This window comes from Artibeus jamaicensis, unplaced genomic scaffold (genome assembly GCF_021234435.1).
Source record: "Artibeus jamaicensis isolate MK-2021 breed Jamaican fruit bat unplaced genomic scaffold, CSHL_Jam_final contig_465, whole genome shotgun sequence".
Taxonomy (NCBI): Eukaryota; Metazoa; Chordata; class Mammalia; order Chiroptera; family Phyllostomidae; genus Artibeus; species Artibeus jamaicensis.
The window spans coordinates 26,533,820-26,553,135 of record NW_026521843.1 but is presented as its reverse complement, the minus strand read 5'-3'; the positions used below and the strand labels follow the sequence as shown (position 1 = coordinate 26,553,135).

General features: G+C 36.7%; 1 protein-coding gene across 7 annotated transcripts in view; it reads left to right on the top strand.

The window, feature by feature from the left end:
• The window catches only part of THADA (THADA armadillo repeat containing), a 288,531-nt gene that overhangs the window by 32,683 nt on the left and 236,532 nt on the right, over positions 1–19,316 (top strand). For 5 of the 7 annotated variants that reach the window (XM_053667073.1, XM_053667074.1, XM_053667077.1 and 2 more), the window contains 5 exons: positions 3,545–3,680; positions 3,934–4,070; positions 7,460–7,618; positions 8,969–9,126; positions 16,855–16,964. In XM_053667073.1, the coding sequence (XP_053523048.1) occupies positions 3,545–3,680; positions 3,934–4,070; positions 7,460–7,618; positions 8,969–9,126; positions 16,855–16,964 (700 nt within the window). Of the gene's footprint in view, positions 1–3,544; positions 3,685–3,933; positions 4,071–7,459; positions 7,619–8,968; positions 9,127–16,854; positions 16,965–19,316 lie in introns of those variants that run through there. The other 2 variants (XM_053667075.1, XM_053667079.1) reach the window with 2 other exon arrangements.

Sequence of the window (19,316 nt, the reverse complement as noted above, 5' to 3'; positions counted from 1 at the left end):
AGAGTTAGGTACTTAGTTTTAAATCCTTCAGTTTGAAATTGTACTGGAAATAAGGGCAGGTAGGTTTTTTTTTTTTTTTTTATGAAAAGAGGTTAGATATAGAGTTGAAAATTTTCTCCAAAGTTTTAAAACTTTTTGAAATATTTCAAATATTAACAAATATTTAAATATATAGGATTTAAATGGTAATAATACAAAAATTTATCAAGTTTTGTTCCCAAGCTAAGTGATAACACCCAGCTTAAGAAACACAACAGCAGCCATACCTTTGAAGGCTCTCCTTTGTCATAGCTCCCTCTCCTCCCACCCCCTGTATAATTACTTTTCTGTGTTTTTTTGTTAACCTTTCATCGTGTTTTTACCAAAGTTTTACCACCTGTGTATATATCATTAAATAATATATCACTGCATTTTGCTTTGCATAATGCGCACCCCTGTTTTTGACCCAAACTTTAGGAAAAAAATCTTTTGTTTAAAATTTTTTAATTCAGTTATTTATTTATTTATTTATTTATTTATTTATATTTAGAAACAAAACTAGTTACCATATTCCAGGGTATTATTTTGCATATGGATGTCATTGTTGCTTTCTAGAGTTACATCTTTTTTTTGCCCTGACTGGGAATCGAATCAGTGACCCTTTGGTTGGAGGCTGGCACTCAATCCACTGAGCCACATCAGCCAGGGCTAGAGTTACACTTTTAATGCATGAGCATAAATAAAAGAATTAAAAACATACGGAATTAGTACTACCCATGTATAATGTGATCCTCATTTTTCCTTTCAAAATGTGGGCAAAATATTATGCATTATACATGGCAAATTTATTTTCATATGATTTTGAATTTTATATAAATAGTAATATATATTATATGCATTTATCAAAGTTTATTAATGAATTGTCTGTTGATGGACTTGTTTTTCCTAAATAAATAATGCTGAATAGAACATTCTTGCACAGCTTCTTTTTTTTTAACTATTTAAAAGATTTTATTTATTTATTTTTATAGAGGGGAAAGGAGGGAGAAAAAGGGAAACATCAATGTGTGGTTGCCTCTCACATGCCCTCTACTGGGGACCTGGCCTGCAACCCAGGCATGTGCCCTGACTGGGAATCCAACCAGCGCCCATTCGATTCACAGGCCAGCACTCAACCACTGAGCAACACCAGCCAGGGCCTTGTACAGCTTTTCTAATGCACGTGTCTTGGGGTTTATAGTAAACAAAAAAGTAGAATAGCCTAGTTGTGAGGTATGTGTATCTTCAACTTTACTAGATGATGCCAGATAGAATTTCAAATTAGACTCCCACCTATGAATGAGAGTTGTGGTATATCTCATTATCACTATAACTTGCTATTGTCAGATTTTTAAAATTTGTAGAGCATAAAATGGTATCTCATTGTGGTTTAATCTTGCCTTTTTCTAAATGCTAATGTAATTGAGCATCCTTTTGCGTGTTTAGAAGCTGTTCACTTTTCCCCTTTGGTGAAATGGTTTTTTATGTCCTTTGCTCAGTTTTCTACGGAGTTGTTATTTTCCTGATGATTTTTAAGAATTCTTGATATGTCCCTAATATTAATAATTTATTGGTTATACACAGTTCTAAAATTTAAAATATAATTCTCTTCTGAGTGGTGAGGGAAGACATCTACTCTTCTGGGATAACTGGATATTCTCATGTAAAGAAAAAATTGGACCCATTACCTCATACTGTATACAAAAAATAGCTTAAAAATGAATCAAAAGACCTAAATGTAAGCAATAAATAGAAAGCAACTCTTAGAAGAAAACATGAGTGTGAATTTTTGTGATGTTGAGGTAGGTAGTGGTTTGTTAGATATGATACCCAAAACATAAACAACAAAGGAAAATTAGATAAATTGGAATTCATTAAACTTGTTGTATCGAGGACACCATCAAGAAAGTGAAAAGAAAATGGCAGAATGGGAAAAATATTTGCAAATCCTTTATTTGGTAAGAGATTTATATCCAGAATATATAAAGAGATTTTATACTTCATTGTTAAAAGGATGTAACCAAATTTAAAAATGGACAAAGAATCTGAATAGGCAAAAAAGTTGAATATGAACAATAAGTACATTTAACGATGCTCGACATCGTTAGCCACTAGGGAAATGCAAATCAAAATCACAGGGAGGAGTACTTCATATCCAGTAGGATGACTATAATAATAATAATAATAATAATAAAAAGATAGCAAGTGTTGATGAGGATGTGGAGAAGGTGGATCCTTCGTAACTTCTGTTGGGAATGTAAAATGGTGCAGCCACTTTGGAAAACAGTCTGGCAGTTCCTCAAAGATTAAATAGGGCGTCACTGTACGACTCCACAGTTCTACTCTGGTGTTGTCTTAGACAGCCCAGGCTGCTATAACAAAACACTATAGGCTGGATAACTTAAACAATAGACATTTATCTTTTTCACTTCTGTAAGCTGGGAAGTTCAAGATTAAGGTGCTGGCAGCTTCCTTTCCTGGTGGGAACCTTCCTGACTTGCAGACAGGAGCCTTTTTGCTTTGTGTCCACCACATGGAGGAGAGGGAGAAAGCTCGGGTCTCTCTTCCTCTTCTATAGGGACACTGACCCAATGGGTGGGGTCCCACCCTCATGACCTCATTGAAATCTAACTGCTTCCTAAAGGCTCTGCCTCCTAATAGCACCACATTAGGGCTTCAACATGAGTTGGGGGCGGGGATACAGACATTCAGTTCATAATGGGCACATACTTAAGAGAACAAGCAAAAACTTATACCTGAATGTTCATAGCAGCATTAAAAAGTGGAAACAGCCCTGGCTGGTGTAGCTCAGTGGATTGAGCACAGGCCTGCGAACCACATGATCGCAGACAAAATGTGGTATATCCATTACAATGGACTATTATTTTTCTGTAAGCAAGAATGAAATCTTGATACATGCTACAACATGGGTGAACTTTGAAAATACGTTATATGATATGTCCAGAACAGGCAAATCTGTAAAGACAGATAATAGATCCGTGGTTGCCTGTGGCTTGGGAAGGTGAAAAGTGCAGGGAGGGGGGTGACTGAGAAGGGGTGAGGACTTTTTGATGAGGGAGTATGAAAAGGTTCTAAATTTGATTGTGGTGAGAATTGCATGTATCTGTGAATATGCATATACCAAAGACAACTGACTTGTGTACTTTAAAAGTGTGAATTACATCATTTATGACTTATATCACAATATATTATTAAAAACCTATGTGTCCACACAGCATATGTACATGGGCCTAGGGTCTAATGCCCTGAAGAGAGGATTCCAGGAGGAATGATTAGGAGTGAATGCTGTAAATGGGTCCAGGAAATTAGGGAACGACACTCAGTTCTACTGTAACTGGAAGTGGATAAAAGGCTAAATAACTTCAAAAGAGGTTTTTTTTAATTCAAAATCTCTAGTATAAAGATCAGTTGAACTGGGTGTTTTCATGGAAACTGTTTTGCTGTTCACAGATTTATAAGTGTGGTTTTAAACTTGTATTGCTTGTTGTTTGTTTGCTTTTTCTAGTTATCAAATGCTTGTTAGAAAATCTTGAGGAAGAAATAAGTCAGGCTGAAAATTCTCTGCTTCAGGCAGCAGCGTCATTTCCAATGTATGGACGAGTTCACTGTATAACAAAGGCTTTGCAGCAGTTACCTCTAAAGTAAGTGTATCCACAGTTTTCTGGACACTTATTTCTGGGCCCTAAACTCTTCTCAGTGTGTATCCTGGGAAGGGAATGTATGACCTTACAGATAATTAAAACTGGGATTTAAAAATACACATACACACATTTTTATTTCTTAAATGTTTCAAAAATTGCACAGTGTTGAACCTCAAGTTCTTGTAACTCCATTTCTGTTTACAAAACTTGATTTTTGCTCTCCGTATCAATTTCCCCGACGTCCTTGTTGCAGCAGCCTGCAGTTGGTGAGTGAGTGGAGACCTGTGGTGGAGAAGCTCCTCTCCGTGTCCTACAGGCTCTCTGCTGTGGTGTCTCCAGTCATTCAGAGCTCTTCCCCAGAAGGCCTCGTCCCGATGGACACTGACTCAGGTCAGCAAAGGAATAAACCTTGAATTAATACATTTTCCTTTCCTCTTACATTTATTCCCTAGCCATTTCTTTGGAGAGTTATACATGCTAAACAGGGGAGAAAAGTAATTATTATTAGTGATATTTCTGCCTTTTTAGTAATATTTTAAGTGTAACAAAATAACCAAAGTAAATAAATAAATAACCAGGTAATGAGTCAGGTACTTCCTCCCCTGGAGTAAATTGGGTTTTATAATATTGCCATTTCAGAACACAGCCTATCAGCTACTGGGACTGGGAGAGCAGGCAGTTTATAAATTAGAGATGTGGCCGTCGTTGGGGTCCAGTCAGAGAAGGCAACATTTTAAGAATCTGAAATGGGCAAAGACCATTTAATTAAAAAAACAGAAGGAGATTCTCAAAATGCCCCCATTTAATAGCATGCAATTTCACCTGTCTTCTCTCAGCCCCTGAGTCTTTGCTAAAGGCCTGTTCATGTAAATCGGGAGCCTAGCACTGCTCGACCTCTTGTGCTGCTTATTTTTAGCCTGTCTCTGAATTCTTTCAGTGTTATCTCTAAATATCTTTCAAATCTCTTTTCTTTTTATCTGAAGGCTTTTCTCAGTTACTGCAGGCTTTTATCTTCTTTTGTTTGTACTATTCCAGGGGCCTCTTAACTGGTTTCCCCACCTCTACTCTTATCTCATTCTTGCTGCACCAAAGTAATCTTTTCTAATCAGGTAATTCATCATGTTACACATAACCTTTACAGGACCCTGGTGCCCTGCCACACCCAACCCCCCTTATTTAAAGTACTTTAGGGACCTCCGACCAGGTCTTATAGTGGTTTGGCTCTTGCTACTCTGCCAGCCTTGTCTCTTACCACTCGCCACTTCCATGGAGTGCTTCTTCATGGATTGTCACAGTTTAATGGGAATCTTGTCTATTTTTTTCTCCTTGTGCTTAGCACAGTGCCTGGTAGAAATAGGTATACAATAAATATTTGTTGTAATGAATAAACCAATGAATCAACAATGCCTGAAAGGATGGGAACTGAATTCAATGCCTGGGGTGCCCTAAGTGGTATATAATAATATAGCTGTACTACAGTGTGTCCGAAGGGATCGGCTGTTAACACCTCGAAAACTACGAAGTAGATTTACATTTGGTCTTGAAATAAAGTTCGAATGCACTTTGAAGTGCAAATGAAAGCCTTGTATTAAAAATGCACTGAAAATATCATAAACACACGTATCATTCAAGGTAATCCATCCCTTGGACTGATAATTTAAGTAATCTGGAGGTGTGTGTTTACATAGAAAATGTTAGATTTTGTTCTTCACTAAAAATGACTTGGAAAATTGGTGAGATTCATGATTCTAAGGCACATTTATTTATTTTGGTTGATAGTCTAAATATCAAAATTTGATGGCTTGTTTTTTCTACTTAGTGTATGAGAATAAAGCACACCCAGTCTTATAGCTGATATTTGGATCAGGCAAGCAAGTACCAGTAGAGGGTGGGGCGAAAGTAGGTCTACAGTGTTGATATAGAAAATAATACAATAATCAATAAATAAGAATATAAGACTAAACTGTTTCATGCACTCACAACTGTAAACCTACTTTTGCCCTGCCCTGTATATTCTGGATGAGAAATCTTGAATATTTGTCACCTTATTGTGGATACGGCCTGCAGAGTATGCTAAAACTATGGTTGTAAATGTTGAAAAATACCTGTCAATTTCAAAAACTTGTCTATGGCACACTGATTCCTTAATTCTGCCTTCTCTTTTTTCCTGGTTGTCTTTGTCTTCTTCTGCCTTTTCTCCCACGTTATCTGGCATACATTCTGAATTCCTTGAAAAAAGTCTCCCCAGAAAGCCATAAAAATGAATGGTAGGCTTCTTAAAATTTTACTCTGATCATCCCTCTTTTTTCTTAGTCTTCATGGTTTCTTTTGGGCCAGTGTTACTTTTTTCATGGCTGTCAAAATTTGTTTGCTTTTGGCAAAATTTGATGGAAACCACAGAGAATATAAGATGTTGTTTGAATCATCCTGATACAGTTTGGATTTTTGTATTTCCCATAATACCTAAAGTATAAGTGTATATAATAGGTATAGTAAATTAATACCTGTTCTTTGATTTGTTCATTGGTTTTAGATGATTACTACTTGTTATTTTCTTTAAAACTCTGGGCCTGGCTAGCTCTTTGTTACCTATTCATCCATTTATTCCTTGAGGCCGTGTTACTGAACCTCTGCCATGAGCCAATTTCTGTTCCAGGCACTGGCCATGCAGCAGGGAACAGATAAAAGTTTTGCCTTCAGCTCTGGCTGGTGTGGCTCAGTGGATTGAGCGCAGGCCTGCAAACCAAAGGGTCATCTGTTTGATTCCCAGTCAGGGCACATGCCTGGGTTTTGGGCCAGGTCTCCAGCAGGGGGCATGCAAGAAGCAACCACACATTGATGTTTCTCTCTCTTTCTCTTTCCCCTCCCCTCTGTCTAAAAATAAGTAAAAATCTTTAGAAGAAAAAAAGTTTTGCTTTCATGGAGTTTACACTTTCAGATTCAGTGAGTGCTTGGAGAATAAAAATGAAGTTCAATGTAATACTGTAGGACTGGAAATCATGCTTAGAAAGCAGTATATTACTTAATACATTTAAAGTTAAATATGGAGTTTTTATGATATTCCTGGACTATAAAAGATTGCTTTTGTTTTTGGTAGGGTTTCTTTTATTTTTTTAAAGCTTTGTCCCTTTAAACCTTGATAACTTATGTTGCGGACAGGAAAACATTGTCTTAAAACAAAATTGATAAATATTTATTGCTCTTCTTTCCCATGATTGAGCACCATATTTGATATTCTTAGAAATCTCAACACTAAGAAAAGCGATTTAAATGAAATGGCAGCCTTTGCCCTGTGGACAGTTTCTGTTGTGGTTTTGTTGTCCTTGCTTCAACCTATTTAATATATTTGTCATATTTTAAAAGTACCCTCAGTGTCATTAAGACCTTATAGAAATAAATTTCACATTATGTATCCTGTGAGCCACTTCTGATAGAGCTGATTATCAAGCATTGAAAATTCCAAATTTCTTTTTTTTAAGGATTTTATTTATTTATTTTTAGAGAGAGGGGAAGAGAGGGAGAAAGAGAGGGAGAGAAAACATCATCAGTATGTGGTTGCCTCTCACATGACCTCTACTGGGGACCTGGCCTGCAACCCAGGCATGTGCCCGACTGGGAATTGAACCGACAACTCTTTGGTTCACAGGCTGGCACTCAGTCCACTGAGCCACACCAGCCAGGGCTCAAAACTACAAAATTTTTGAGGGCAAATACCTACAAGGAAAATCGGCATGTTATATGAAACTGGAGTTTTATGTACTATCCTCTCTCTCCCTCAGAGTCAGCAAGTCGCTTACAGATGATTCTGAGTGAGATTCAGCCACGAGATACTAATGATTACTTCAATCAAGCCAAAATATTGAAGGAACGTGATAGGTTTGATTTGGAGGACTTGAATGCCAGTATTCCAAATATTGATCCTTCTGCAGAAATCAAAGGTAGCATATTGTCATCGGCATTTCAGTGACAAAGAAAAAAATGTACAAAATGCCCTTCTTATTTTAAATCAGAGGCTGCAGATACATACAGAAGATTTTTTTAAATGAAGTCTTTTTTGAGTTTATAAATGATTTATTTGGGGAATGAATTTTAAAAACTCTTACCAGAAAGTGGTATGCCCTGGTGCAGTCTATAAGGTGCTACAAAAAAGCCCTGAGTGCTAAAACCTGTCTCGACGGCCAGGCGAGGTAAGAGGAGTGCTGTGCGGGAAGCTGGGGTTTGGATGGGCCTCTCACGGTGGGCTTCACTGTCGTCTGTGGTGAGTGTCCTTGCAGTCAAGCAGCCTCTTCAAGGAAACCAGCCTTATTGCACAGTCAGACGTGAGCTGCCCTGTGGAACCAAGCCTCCAGAATTCAAGTTCTTACAGTTTATTTTCTCATTAGTTGTTTTTTTTACAATTTTCTGTAATGCTACAAAAAGTTGTCAGAAGCTGTATCTTAGTGATTTATTGCACCTTCTACATTCTCCACTAGATGGGGATATTGTGTTGTAAAAATTTGGTTTTTGCCTTCATTGCACAAAGTAACAAATACATGTTTATTATATTAGTTTCAAACAATACGGAGGTAAATATGATTTAGAAACAAATTAAAGTTATCTTTCACCTCCTCACTAATCCCACTTCTTCCCTTCTTCCCTTTGTGTATCCTTTTAGACCTGTTCCATGTGTTTATGTGTATGTACATTTATCCTTCTAGTTTATTGGGCTTTTAAAAACACAAGTGGGATTACATTGTAAATATTGTTTTGTTTACTTACCTTTTCAATTTAATACCTTAAATTTTTTAATGTTAGTTTAAAATATTTCTAAAACTTGAAAAAGAGAGTAGGGATAATTATAGTTTATTTGCCATGGAATTTAAGTATATTTTGAAAGCAAATCTATACTTTATTTTGATTTAAATAGTCTTATTCTACTCTTACTGATATAAAAGCTACCCTCACCCACATAACTAATGAAGTATATTTGTTATAGTCATATTTTATGGATTACTGACTGGCAGAGAGAGTTTATTTAATTAATTTCCAAAGGTTAGATGTAAGTTTTGAAACAATATTGTACTTATTTTTAAATTTATTTTGAAAATAATTTATTTTAAAAAGACTTAGCATGATTCCTGGTCATAGGACATGCTTAACAAATGTTAGTTACTTTCTCCTGAGCAAAAGTAATTTATGACAAATTGGTTTGTGTGAGCAGATTATTCTTAGAGAAATGGTAAATAAGCTGGTTCTAAGAAACTTGGGATGTGAACAGTCAAATGTTGCAATAGATTTTTTTTTTCAAGGTAAAGAAGGAAAAACGTGTGACGTAACGGCTCAGATGGTGCTCGTATGCTGTTGGAGAAGTATGAAGGAGGTCTCTCTGCTGCTCGGCGCCCTGTGCCAACTCCTGCCCACGCAGCCCGTGCCAGAGCCTCCTGGTGCGTTACTGACCGAGGAGCAGGTAGGGTCAGTGTTTACTTCACCTGCTCTGATTTCTGGTCACAGCACAGATTGTGACCTCTTATTTATAGCTCAAATTTTTTAAAAAAGTTTTTAATATTTCTTGAATAAAATCATACACGTCAACTGAAGCAAGTTTGTGGTAGTTTAAGAATTCAGCCTTGCAGTACATTTAAAAACTATGGCATTTATAGAAACTTTTTTTCTACGTTATATAAATAACTGTAGATTTTACCTCACTTTTAAAATATGACACATTCAAATTTCTTAATACAAAATATTAACACATGCAAATTTAAGTTTAAATTTTAAATGAAATTGCCTGTTTACTAAAACTCCACAAACTTCTTGAATTTTGCAAAGGAAAAAACAGTACCATGTCGGTTGATTAGGAATCTCTGGTTTCCCACTACATTGACAATGAAGTTGTAGCCACTTTGGTCTGTTGGCTTTTATTTCGAGACCACAACGTTTGTTCAGCATCTGGGACTGTTCAAGTGACTTGAGTGTTCTGTTTACAAGAAATTAGCTTACCATAAGCATTTCATTTGGAAATATTTCAGATTTATTAGATTTCTGTTTTTAATTGATTCCCTCTTCCTCTCCATATGGTTTCAACAAATCCATTTTCCAGCAAAGATATATAACACGTACTTTCATTTTTAACCTTTTTCAAATAAAGATAATTTTTTCCTTAGGGTGTTACAACATTTAAGGACAAAACAAACATTGTAGTATGCTAATGCTGATTATTTCTATAATAACTGTGTGACTATTTCCGTGGAAATAATGCTGATATTTTTATTCTCACACTCTTAGGCTCATGTGCTTATTACATCTGGCTAACAGCTGGGCTTGTAATGATGTTGCAAGGCCCAGAGATGGAGAATGGCAGAGGGAGCCGTGTGCTGCCAGCACCATTGTGTTCCTTATTCCCTTCCAAATCAAATAGGCGTCAGCGTCTTAGAGTTGCTTGCAGTCATTGCTGGCGATTGGCCGTGGTGCCAGTGCCGACATCGTTGCTGAAGAATCCAGCCATGACTAATGGTTTCTTCTCTGATGTTCACCGTCTTCCTAAACTGTACACATCCCAGAGTCCCTTGACTTTTCAGCTTTTCAAGGGCAAGTTAAAACATCTAGTTTTGGGCTTGTTGGATAGTGTTTTCTTTTTTTTTAAGTATAGGAAACATACTTTGCTTTTACTGTAACTGAGAAAGACCTGAAAGCTTCCTGTGAAAATTATTTTGCCTTGACACCTTTCATGTAGCACCCAAACCTTATGAATTTAATGTACGTGAGATAACCACATGAACATTGGGAGTTAATATAACATAAAAGAGGTGTTTGTAAAGGAACAGCAGCAATAATAACAAAGAGAGGCTCTTATAAACCAAAGAACTCTTCTAATGACTGTTTTCTTGAATAAAAAATAACATCCTGTTTTCCTGTGAAATATTAGCTTCTAGTCTCATGAAGTTCAGTAATTTTTCTATGTTGCTGTTCATGTGGTGACCTCACGTGTATAAGTTTGAGAAGTTAGCAACCGAATGAATGATCAGAAGTGTGTATGACAGCACTATGCTGACGCAGACTCTGCCTTCTGCGGAAAACTTGATTCTCGATCATGCTGACTTTAAAGAAATGCCTTAGGTTAGGAGCATTTAGTGAATGAAAACCGAAAGTCACCAAGAAATTAGTGTTGTGCATATTGCTAGAGGAGTCCTTCTTTTAAACATAAAATTTTGCTCCATGAAATTCCTTTAAATTAAAAAAAATAATCCCATGTGCTCAAAACGTTTAAGAGTTAAAAAATATAAATGACAGAAGAATGTAATTTACATAGGGGTGTCTGGGCCATGCCCAAGGTCCACCTTCCTTCCAAGGGCACGGTTGCCCTAGCAACACTAGATCTTCTGTGCACCTGGTGCCAAAACTAAGAATTTAAAAGTCAACACCTCAGGTAATGGCGACCATGACAAACCTGCAGAGCAGAGACAGTGAAGTGACTTGTAGGTAGAATGCTGCCCTTTGTGGGAAAATGTAGAAAATTTGGATTTACTATTCCTAAGACCAGAAGACTGTGACCTGCTTTTCTCTCAGTGGATGAAAGAGGCTGTTTTGTACATCCGAAAACACTGATGTTAAGCCTTACGCTTGTCTTACTCTCCACTCACCCTTCACTCTTGGAAAACGAGTGTAATTCTATTGTAATTAGATGTCTCGAATGTAGTTAAGAGAGGCTTTCTTTTATAGCCCACTTCCTTTAAGCCTGTCCTTATGCCCCTTTTTAAAGGGGTGATGACTTAATTACCATATACATGACTATAGTTCATAATAGGCCAGCAGGTAGTGAGATTACAGTTTGGGGATTTTTGTTGCTGTACAAAAACCGGCGCTCATTTGTACTTCTCAGTATTCAGTGTTGTATTCTCAAACTATTAGAGCTGGAAGGATCACAGAGATGATACTCTGCAGCTCCCTTGTACAAGGGGAAGCTGAAGCCCTCGGATGTTACCTGGTTTGCCCAAGATCACAAAGCCGGTTTGTGGTAGCTCTGGGACAGGAACCCGATTCTTCTTCTTTCCAGCCTGTGTTCTGACACGGCACAGTGCTGTCTTTGTTCTGAACTGCTCACTTAATTTTTCTTTAAATTTAATTTTCCCTACTTCCCATACCCAACCAAATTTTTGCAAGCAACACGACAGTCAGGCAACTTGCTACTGAACTTTTTAGCAAATGATTCATTTCCCTGAATCACCACTGAAGCAATGTATCCTCCGCAGCTTCACCAAGAGGAAAATGTGTTCATTCAGAGGCATGTCTGACTTTCCTCTTGCGAGGTAATCACATGCTGAAAGGTTCTTTCATAATGTCCCAGTATGAGAGGCAGAGATCAGACCAGCTCTGAGGGATGTAAGTCGAGACCCTTAAAGAGTGAGCGCTACAGGCAACCTTCTCTCACAGCTTCCTGACTGGTATCTGTCCAGGTTTCAGGCTGGGTGTTCTGCTGACATAGAGCTTTTGCCTGGTCCATTTTGTCGGTCCTCCTGCCATTGGATGGGCATCGGATACCCAGTGCCTACTGATTTTTTTAAACTACTTCCTCTACATGGAGTATCACTGTAGGCTTATTTATATACTTCCCCTAATATTCCTAAGAAGAAGCTCTTGGGTAGATTTTCAGGCTGCTTTCCCCTTTGTGGTAATTACTGTCACAATCACATGAATAAAAATAGTTACCAACTAGCAGAAATTAGGTATTTTTTAAACTTCTACTTTAGACTCTCTTGTAATTTTCAGATCTACATGGCTAAGTGGGTTTATACATTTCCTCTGATCTTTTGTGACTGTTTTCGATGTTCCGTAATGGACTACAAAACGGGAGAGTTTATGAGCATTCATAGGTCTTTAAAATTGCCTTTAGACACTCTAAAGGCAATTAGTCAGGAAATTGCCTTTTGTATTTTCTTTGCTAAGGCTTATTTTTAAGAAATTAGGAACAAGTATTTGTTGAATGGTACTGAATGCAGGTTACCATTTTTAAGCTGTGAAATGAAGTTAAGCACATCATTTAGCCACCTGTTTATTGACTGTCTTACTACAAGGGTATTGTGGCAACATAAGGAAATGTGATATGTGGCTCTCTGACCTCAACAGGCTTAGAAATATAGTAGGAGATACAAGACAGAAGGTCAGCCTGATGGACAACAGTTAAAGTGTCATACAGTTAAGCATTTGCTACAAATCAAAGAATAAACAGTCTAGGAAGAAGATGTCTGAGTAATAGAAAACTGATATCTTTGTTATTATTATATAAGAGAACAATGTTTAGGCTTTGACAAAATTCCAGATGTTAGTAAGAATTTATTATAGTAGAGAAAGCACTATTTAAAACATTAATTCTACTGTAGTGTAAACTTTTATAAACCGTGCCTTTTAACCAAAGTGGAATTAGAAACTCCTGTTGACATTACTAAGATTGTAAGAAGTAGCTGTGCCTTAAAGTCAAACTTTAAATTAAGATTTAGAATTAAGCCTTATTACTTGATAATACAAAATAAAAACAAAGTGGTCATTTATTATTTGTTCTTTTGCGCCAGGTACTCTGCTAAATGCTTATATGTATAATCTCATTTTTCCCCAGAATAATCCTGTGAAGTAGGTTCTGGTTTTACCCGTCTGTCTCACAGATGGGGGAACTGTGCTGCTTAATTAGCTTGTATTAGTAAGGAGACCGAGTAGGGTTCCTGAACTCTGCCCTCTCAGATCTTAACCACTATATAGCGTTTCTATAGAAATGCCCCAACCTATACTTAATTCCTCTTGGGCTTATCTAATTATATTGAGTGGAATTAGCCTTGATGTTTCTACTGTATTTCTCGATACTGTTTGGATAAAGGGAAAATAAAAAGTATGTTTACTTACATTTGTCCTTTGTGGGTTTTATGCCCTAGATGAGCGTTTCACTCCCTGCAGTAGTCCCCGGGGGAGTTACGTATGGATCCCTAGAGACATGGCAAGGGGCAGTACTTCCCTGTGCGTATTCATGCCCTGTCAATCTATGAAAGCATATTGATTTGCCTACAGAAATAGGTTTTATGAAAAGTTCGAGTCAGGAGCTGCTAAATTTAGAAAGACAGGGACTAGAATTTAGTTTCAAGAATAGAAATCAGTTCCTTTTGTTGTATTTTTACCTTAATTCCCTTTCAGAAATCTTGAGGTCTATGTTGTTTATTAAGAGAATATTTTGTAAAGGCATCATCTAGGTCTTTACAAAGAAAGTTTTCTGTGAACTGTATATGGGACTTTGGTGCCATCGACTAGAAAGACAATTTTGAGTTGGAGTTTCCAGAGGACTTTTTTATTCTTAAAGTTAAATCTAAAGGTTCTGTTTCTGATTCTGTCTATTGTCATTAATTTTCTAAGTTTTTTGCGTCAGGTCTGTTCCCTGTAGTCTGATTATCAGTGGAAGGGCGTGAGCATGGCCCCATTTCCCTGTCCAGCTGCTCACAGGCCACACTGCCCTGCTGGCTTCCCCTGCACTTTGTAATGGGGTACAAGTCCCCACCTTCCCTCCTGTCCACTGTTTTCTAGCATAAAACTGTGAGGTCATTTGCTAACCAGATTTGCTAACCTTGTCCTGTATATTCTGTGTTCATTCATATGAAAAGACCCAGTAAAGTGCCTGGCAGGTAGCAGGTGCTTAAAAAGTGTTTGTTCATTCATTCTAGCCACCCAGCCTCTTTCCATGTTCGTTATCCTCTTCCATTTTGGTCCACCCAGGTATATCCTGTTTGACATTTGCACATGAAGCTTCTTCTAATAGTTTATGTCAGTACAGAAGGATCTCGCATTTCTTGGAGCTGCTGAGCTTCTAATGGGTACCATCCAGCACATTGGTTTTCTCTGAACTGAGAGCATGTCGAGGACAGATAATCTTGTTTTGCTCTTTTCTGTCTACCCTGATGCTAATCTGCGAAGCATTTGTCAGTGTGCTAAAGGAATATTTACTCTTTGATTAACAGAAATTTTATACTCTTTTCAAAGGGAAAAATTCATAATAAGCCTGAGTATTCCTAGGTGGGTTTATTTGGAAATTGGTACAAAATGCAGCGAGGAGAGACTACCTACCTCTTTCACTCATGTCCTTCAAACCATTCTGTTTTCTGAGGCCAGGACTACTTAGAGTTGAGGTCCACCCTTGAAAGGACCATCCACTGGTCACACTTCTGAGTGCTTTGATTTTGTTTTACGCTTTTTGGTCTAGGCCCCTTTGATGGGGGTTAGAATAGAGGAAGCAATGAAATATGATCTTTGTTTAAGAAATATATTGTGAGCTGTTCTTAAGTCCACAAAGAAGTGCTTTATCAGTAACATTTGTGTTTTCCTGAAGAATGTTTTGATTATCAATAATATTTTAGAAAAAAATAAGGAAGTTGGAGAAACTCCTCTATTACTTCATGTTTTTATTTTCTGTGGCTTGAAACACCTATTGAGAAATCTTTTATTTCTCTAATAGAAATAATGGCCATAACAAGTCAGCTCACTGGTGTTTTCCTGGTGCCCATTTTTTAGGATTGTTGAGCTTTGGTTCTATCTTGGCAGTTTATATTTAAGGCTTGACAATTCTGTTCAGAATGTGCTCTGAAATGACCGTGTTGAAGATAAAATGATAAGGCTTACTGTGACTTGCTTTTGACAACTAATAGTATGTGGCCTTTAAAACACATTTAAAATTAAGATTGTCATTAGATCTATATCTGAAAACTTGAGCTGAGGAACATGACATGTCACTCTTGGGGTTATTAAAGTGTTAGAATTTCAACAATTCTGTTATATGCTGCTTTTCTGGTTCTTGGTTGGTTTTGTATCTGATTCTTATTTTTCTAAATGTCTCATTGTCTCTCTTAATCAGATACATTTTGAGTATGGACTGTGTCTTTATTTTTCTTCTATTTAGAAACCCACACAGAACTCATTTTGAACTGAGTTGGATTACAGGTGATGGGTGCGTTCTGGGCTATTATATTTCTTAACTCATTTTAATACACAACCTATGAGCCAAGTATTGTTATTCCCAGTTTAAAGATTAGAAAAGTGAGACACTTGCCAATGATCACATAATTTAACTGCTTTACACAGTGTTATCATCTCTACTGTGTTCAGAACACCACTCTAGTCACTGCGCTTAGGTAGGAGTTGTTTCTAGGTAAGCATATCTGAGCCATCTTGAGTGGGCTTGTCCTTTCCCCATAAGGTCATCTGGGAGGAGACCTGCATCAAGAAATAGCCAATTATAGCTTTGGTCATGAGTTTTATTTAAAAATCTGGATTTTCTGAAGCCAATAACCACCAAATCCTAATGGTATAAAAATACAATCAGCCCAAACAGTTTGACAGTTAACTGTGTACAAAAACTCACCAATAACTGATTGTTAGTCATGTATTCTTTAAAGTAGCCATATTTGTTATTTATTTAACCTCACATGCAGACAGGTGACGTATAGCTGCCGGGTGGCATTTTGGAAAATTCCATGGTTCTGACTCAAAGTGATACTTGTCAGTTTTCAGAAGGTCCTTTACGCTGAATCTTGCCATTCACATTTGTGTATTTCAAGAAGATATTTACTGGGAGTTGTTTTGTGAATTGGAGTTTCATTTTGGGAAGATAAAAGTGTTCTGTAGATGGATGGTGGTGATGGTTGCATAACAGTGTCAATATACTGCATGCTACTGAACTCTAGCCTTAAAGATGGTTAAAATGGTAAATCTCCTTATGTGTATTTTAACTGCAATAGATGTGTGAGGATTGTCACATTGCGTGATTGGCTGTTGATGTTGAATGATGTGTGCTAACAAAGAGCACAGTGAGGTTTGTGAAGCTGGCATAGGGAGGCAGTTCTAATGTAGGAGTTCAAGACTGCCAACTGTGGAGCCACATTGCCTAGGTTTATGTACTGGTTCTATCACTTAAGTGCTGTGTGACCTTGAATAAGTTACTTGGCCTTTCTGGGCCTCATTTTCCCCATTGTAAAATAGAAGTAATAATACTTATTTTGTGAATTATTGAGGATTAAATGATATAAAAATGCTTAAAATGCTACCTGTCACGTAGTAAGTGTATGGATGGACGACTACCTAACCCTGAGTTCTACATGATATTGCTAACATGAAACACTTATAAATGTAAGCATAAATTGAACATTTATTGTTTTATTTTGCTTTAAAGGTAAAAGAAATAGGCGATCACTTTAAACAACACCTTTTACAGTCCAGGCACAGAGGAGCATTTGAACTGGCTTATACTGGCTTTGTGAAACTCACCGAAGTACTCAACAGGTAAAGCAAAACAAATAATCCTTTTGTGTACATTTTACAAAGACTAAATGTACCGAGTATGTGCTTGAAGTAGAATTTAGTTGTGGCTTTTGATGTTTAGAAGAATAAGACTTAGTTGGCTTTAAACTCTTGGAAGAAATTGTTTTCTTAGGTTTCATTGTATAATTTACTGCAGACAATTGAGTGAAATGTCTGAACTAGTTGCTTTCCATTGAAAGGTGATTTGAAGCAAACTCAAAGATTTTGCTAAAAATAGCTTTGAAGTTACCATTTCTTTTTCTTTGAATGAAATGACTAATTCTCATTGAAAATTATTGGGCATGTGTAATAAAGTAAATCCGCTAGTTTTTTGGTTTTGTGTATATTACAGACAGAGAAACACTTAAGGAATTTGTGAAGTTTTTTCGTAGGTTTTTTTTGTAGTTTTATCTTACAGAAAAATTTAAAAGAGCAGTAAATAGACCAAAAAGTATAAAAGATTTTCCCCCCTTACTTGGAAGAATACTTAGGTAGATTTCATATAGTTAGCCAAATGTTTTTTGTTTTTTTATATTTTGTTTTTACATTATAGGTGATGATAATTTTATTCATTCATATACTAGATTTCCTCCAAAGAACTTCTGAGGAAACCTTAAATTATTTAATGACTAAGTATTCATGGCAAGTGTTCTCTAAATAAAAGGTAGTATTTTCCAGGAAAACATTTCCATTGCCTGGAAACTTTTTGAAATGAAGAAGAGTTCTGCCAGCCTTGTAGCCTCAGCAAACATTTTATTTTGGGTTGTTAGATACTCCTTGAATATTTTTTGACACATTTTTTTCACACACCTGGTAAAAATATTTATAAAACATTTTGGCAGTTATGGACTACGCAGAATATCTTTAAATGATACACTGAAAAAATGTTCCTGACATTAAACTACTAATTTAGAAGATATTTTATTACCTTTTCAACTTTTTCTTTCCAGTATAGACATGACTTAATAGAATCTTTTCCCACAACACAACACAATTTGCTGTCTTAAAATAAATTAATAAATGTATGTTGAACACTAGTTATGTGCTTAGTACTGTGTTTGGTTTAGAGGATATAAATATAATACTTCTTTATATGACAGAGTTCCTGTTCTCAAAGAGCTTATGCTTTAGTTTGGGAAATAAGCAGGATGAAACTGAACATATGTCACAGATGGTATGTCATGGGTACCAGCTGGTCAGAACAGACATTGGCTATAAGCATCCAACATCACTGTATTTACGCATGTACGTTAGCTAAATACCAGCTTGGAAAATGAGACCAGCACATTTGAATAAGATAAACAATCCAGTATAATTACCAATATTGAGGTAAAATGTGTAAGTTCTATAGGGATATAAGAGAGAGAATGCAGCAGAGATAGGCTGGTAGGGCTTAATGGAAGAGGTAGAATTAGTGCTAATGGATGAGTAAGGTTTAACTAGGTAGGAGCAGAAAGGAGGAAACTTTGTGAGCAAGTGTTTAGAGGCTAGAATCAGCATGGCATATTATGTGACTATTTATTGCCTGCCTTATTGTAATGGTGGTGACAAAGGAGTTTACTAAGCAATATCATGCAACTGGATAGATTGAGACCAAATTATGGGTATCTATAAAGTAGGTAGTAGGGATGGAGACACTGAATGTTTTTTATCTGAAATAAATAATAGGAGGGGAAGCATTGCAGAATACAGAAAGAACAGTAGTATATGATACAAGCTCTTAGTTCTGTTTATATTCATCCCATTTATTGACAATGAGCTTGTGTGAAAATTAACCTTTTTAGCCTCTGACCTCTTCATCTCTATAGTAAGGAAAAGGATATTTGCTCTATTTACAGGTCTCTCTGACTTTTGTTGTATTGATCAAATAAAATAGATATTTATGAAGACCCTTTTGCATTGTAAAATGTTCTACAAATGTGGAACATTAGTACATTGATGTTGGTTGTGATGTTGGTGTATAATGTAGTTTTTGGCTAGAAGTTTTAGGTTATATAGATTGTATGTACATTGTATACAGATTGTAGTGGGGAGAATCCTGCAATCATTTATAGATTTGGGGTGACCACAGCTGCCTCTGTGATGGTGGCTCTGGGGGTGGAGGTAAAGAAGTGGCATCTCAGTTGACATTCAGACAATTCCACACATGACGTATTGAATGCATAGAAGGAAAGCTATGGGCATGTTTTATACTTCATGATTTTATGTCTCATGAACTATGGATTATTCAACTGGGTGGTTCTCCTCAGGGATTTTACTGAGTTTAGTTGGTGGCATACAGTTGGCAAATGAGCTGGTCAGGAGGGTCCAAGACAGCTTTATTCACATTTATAG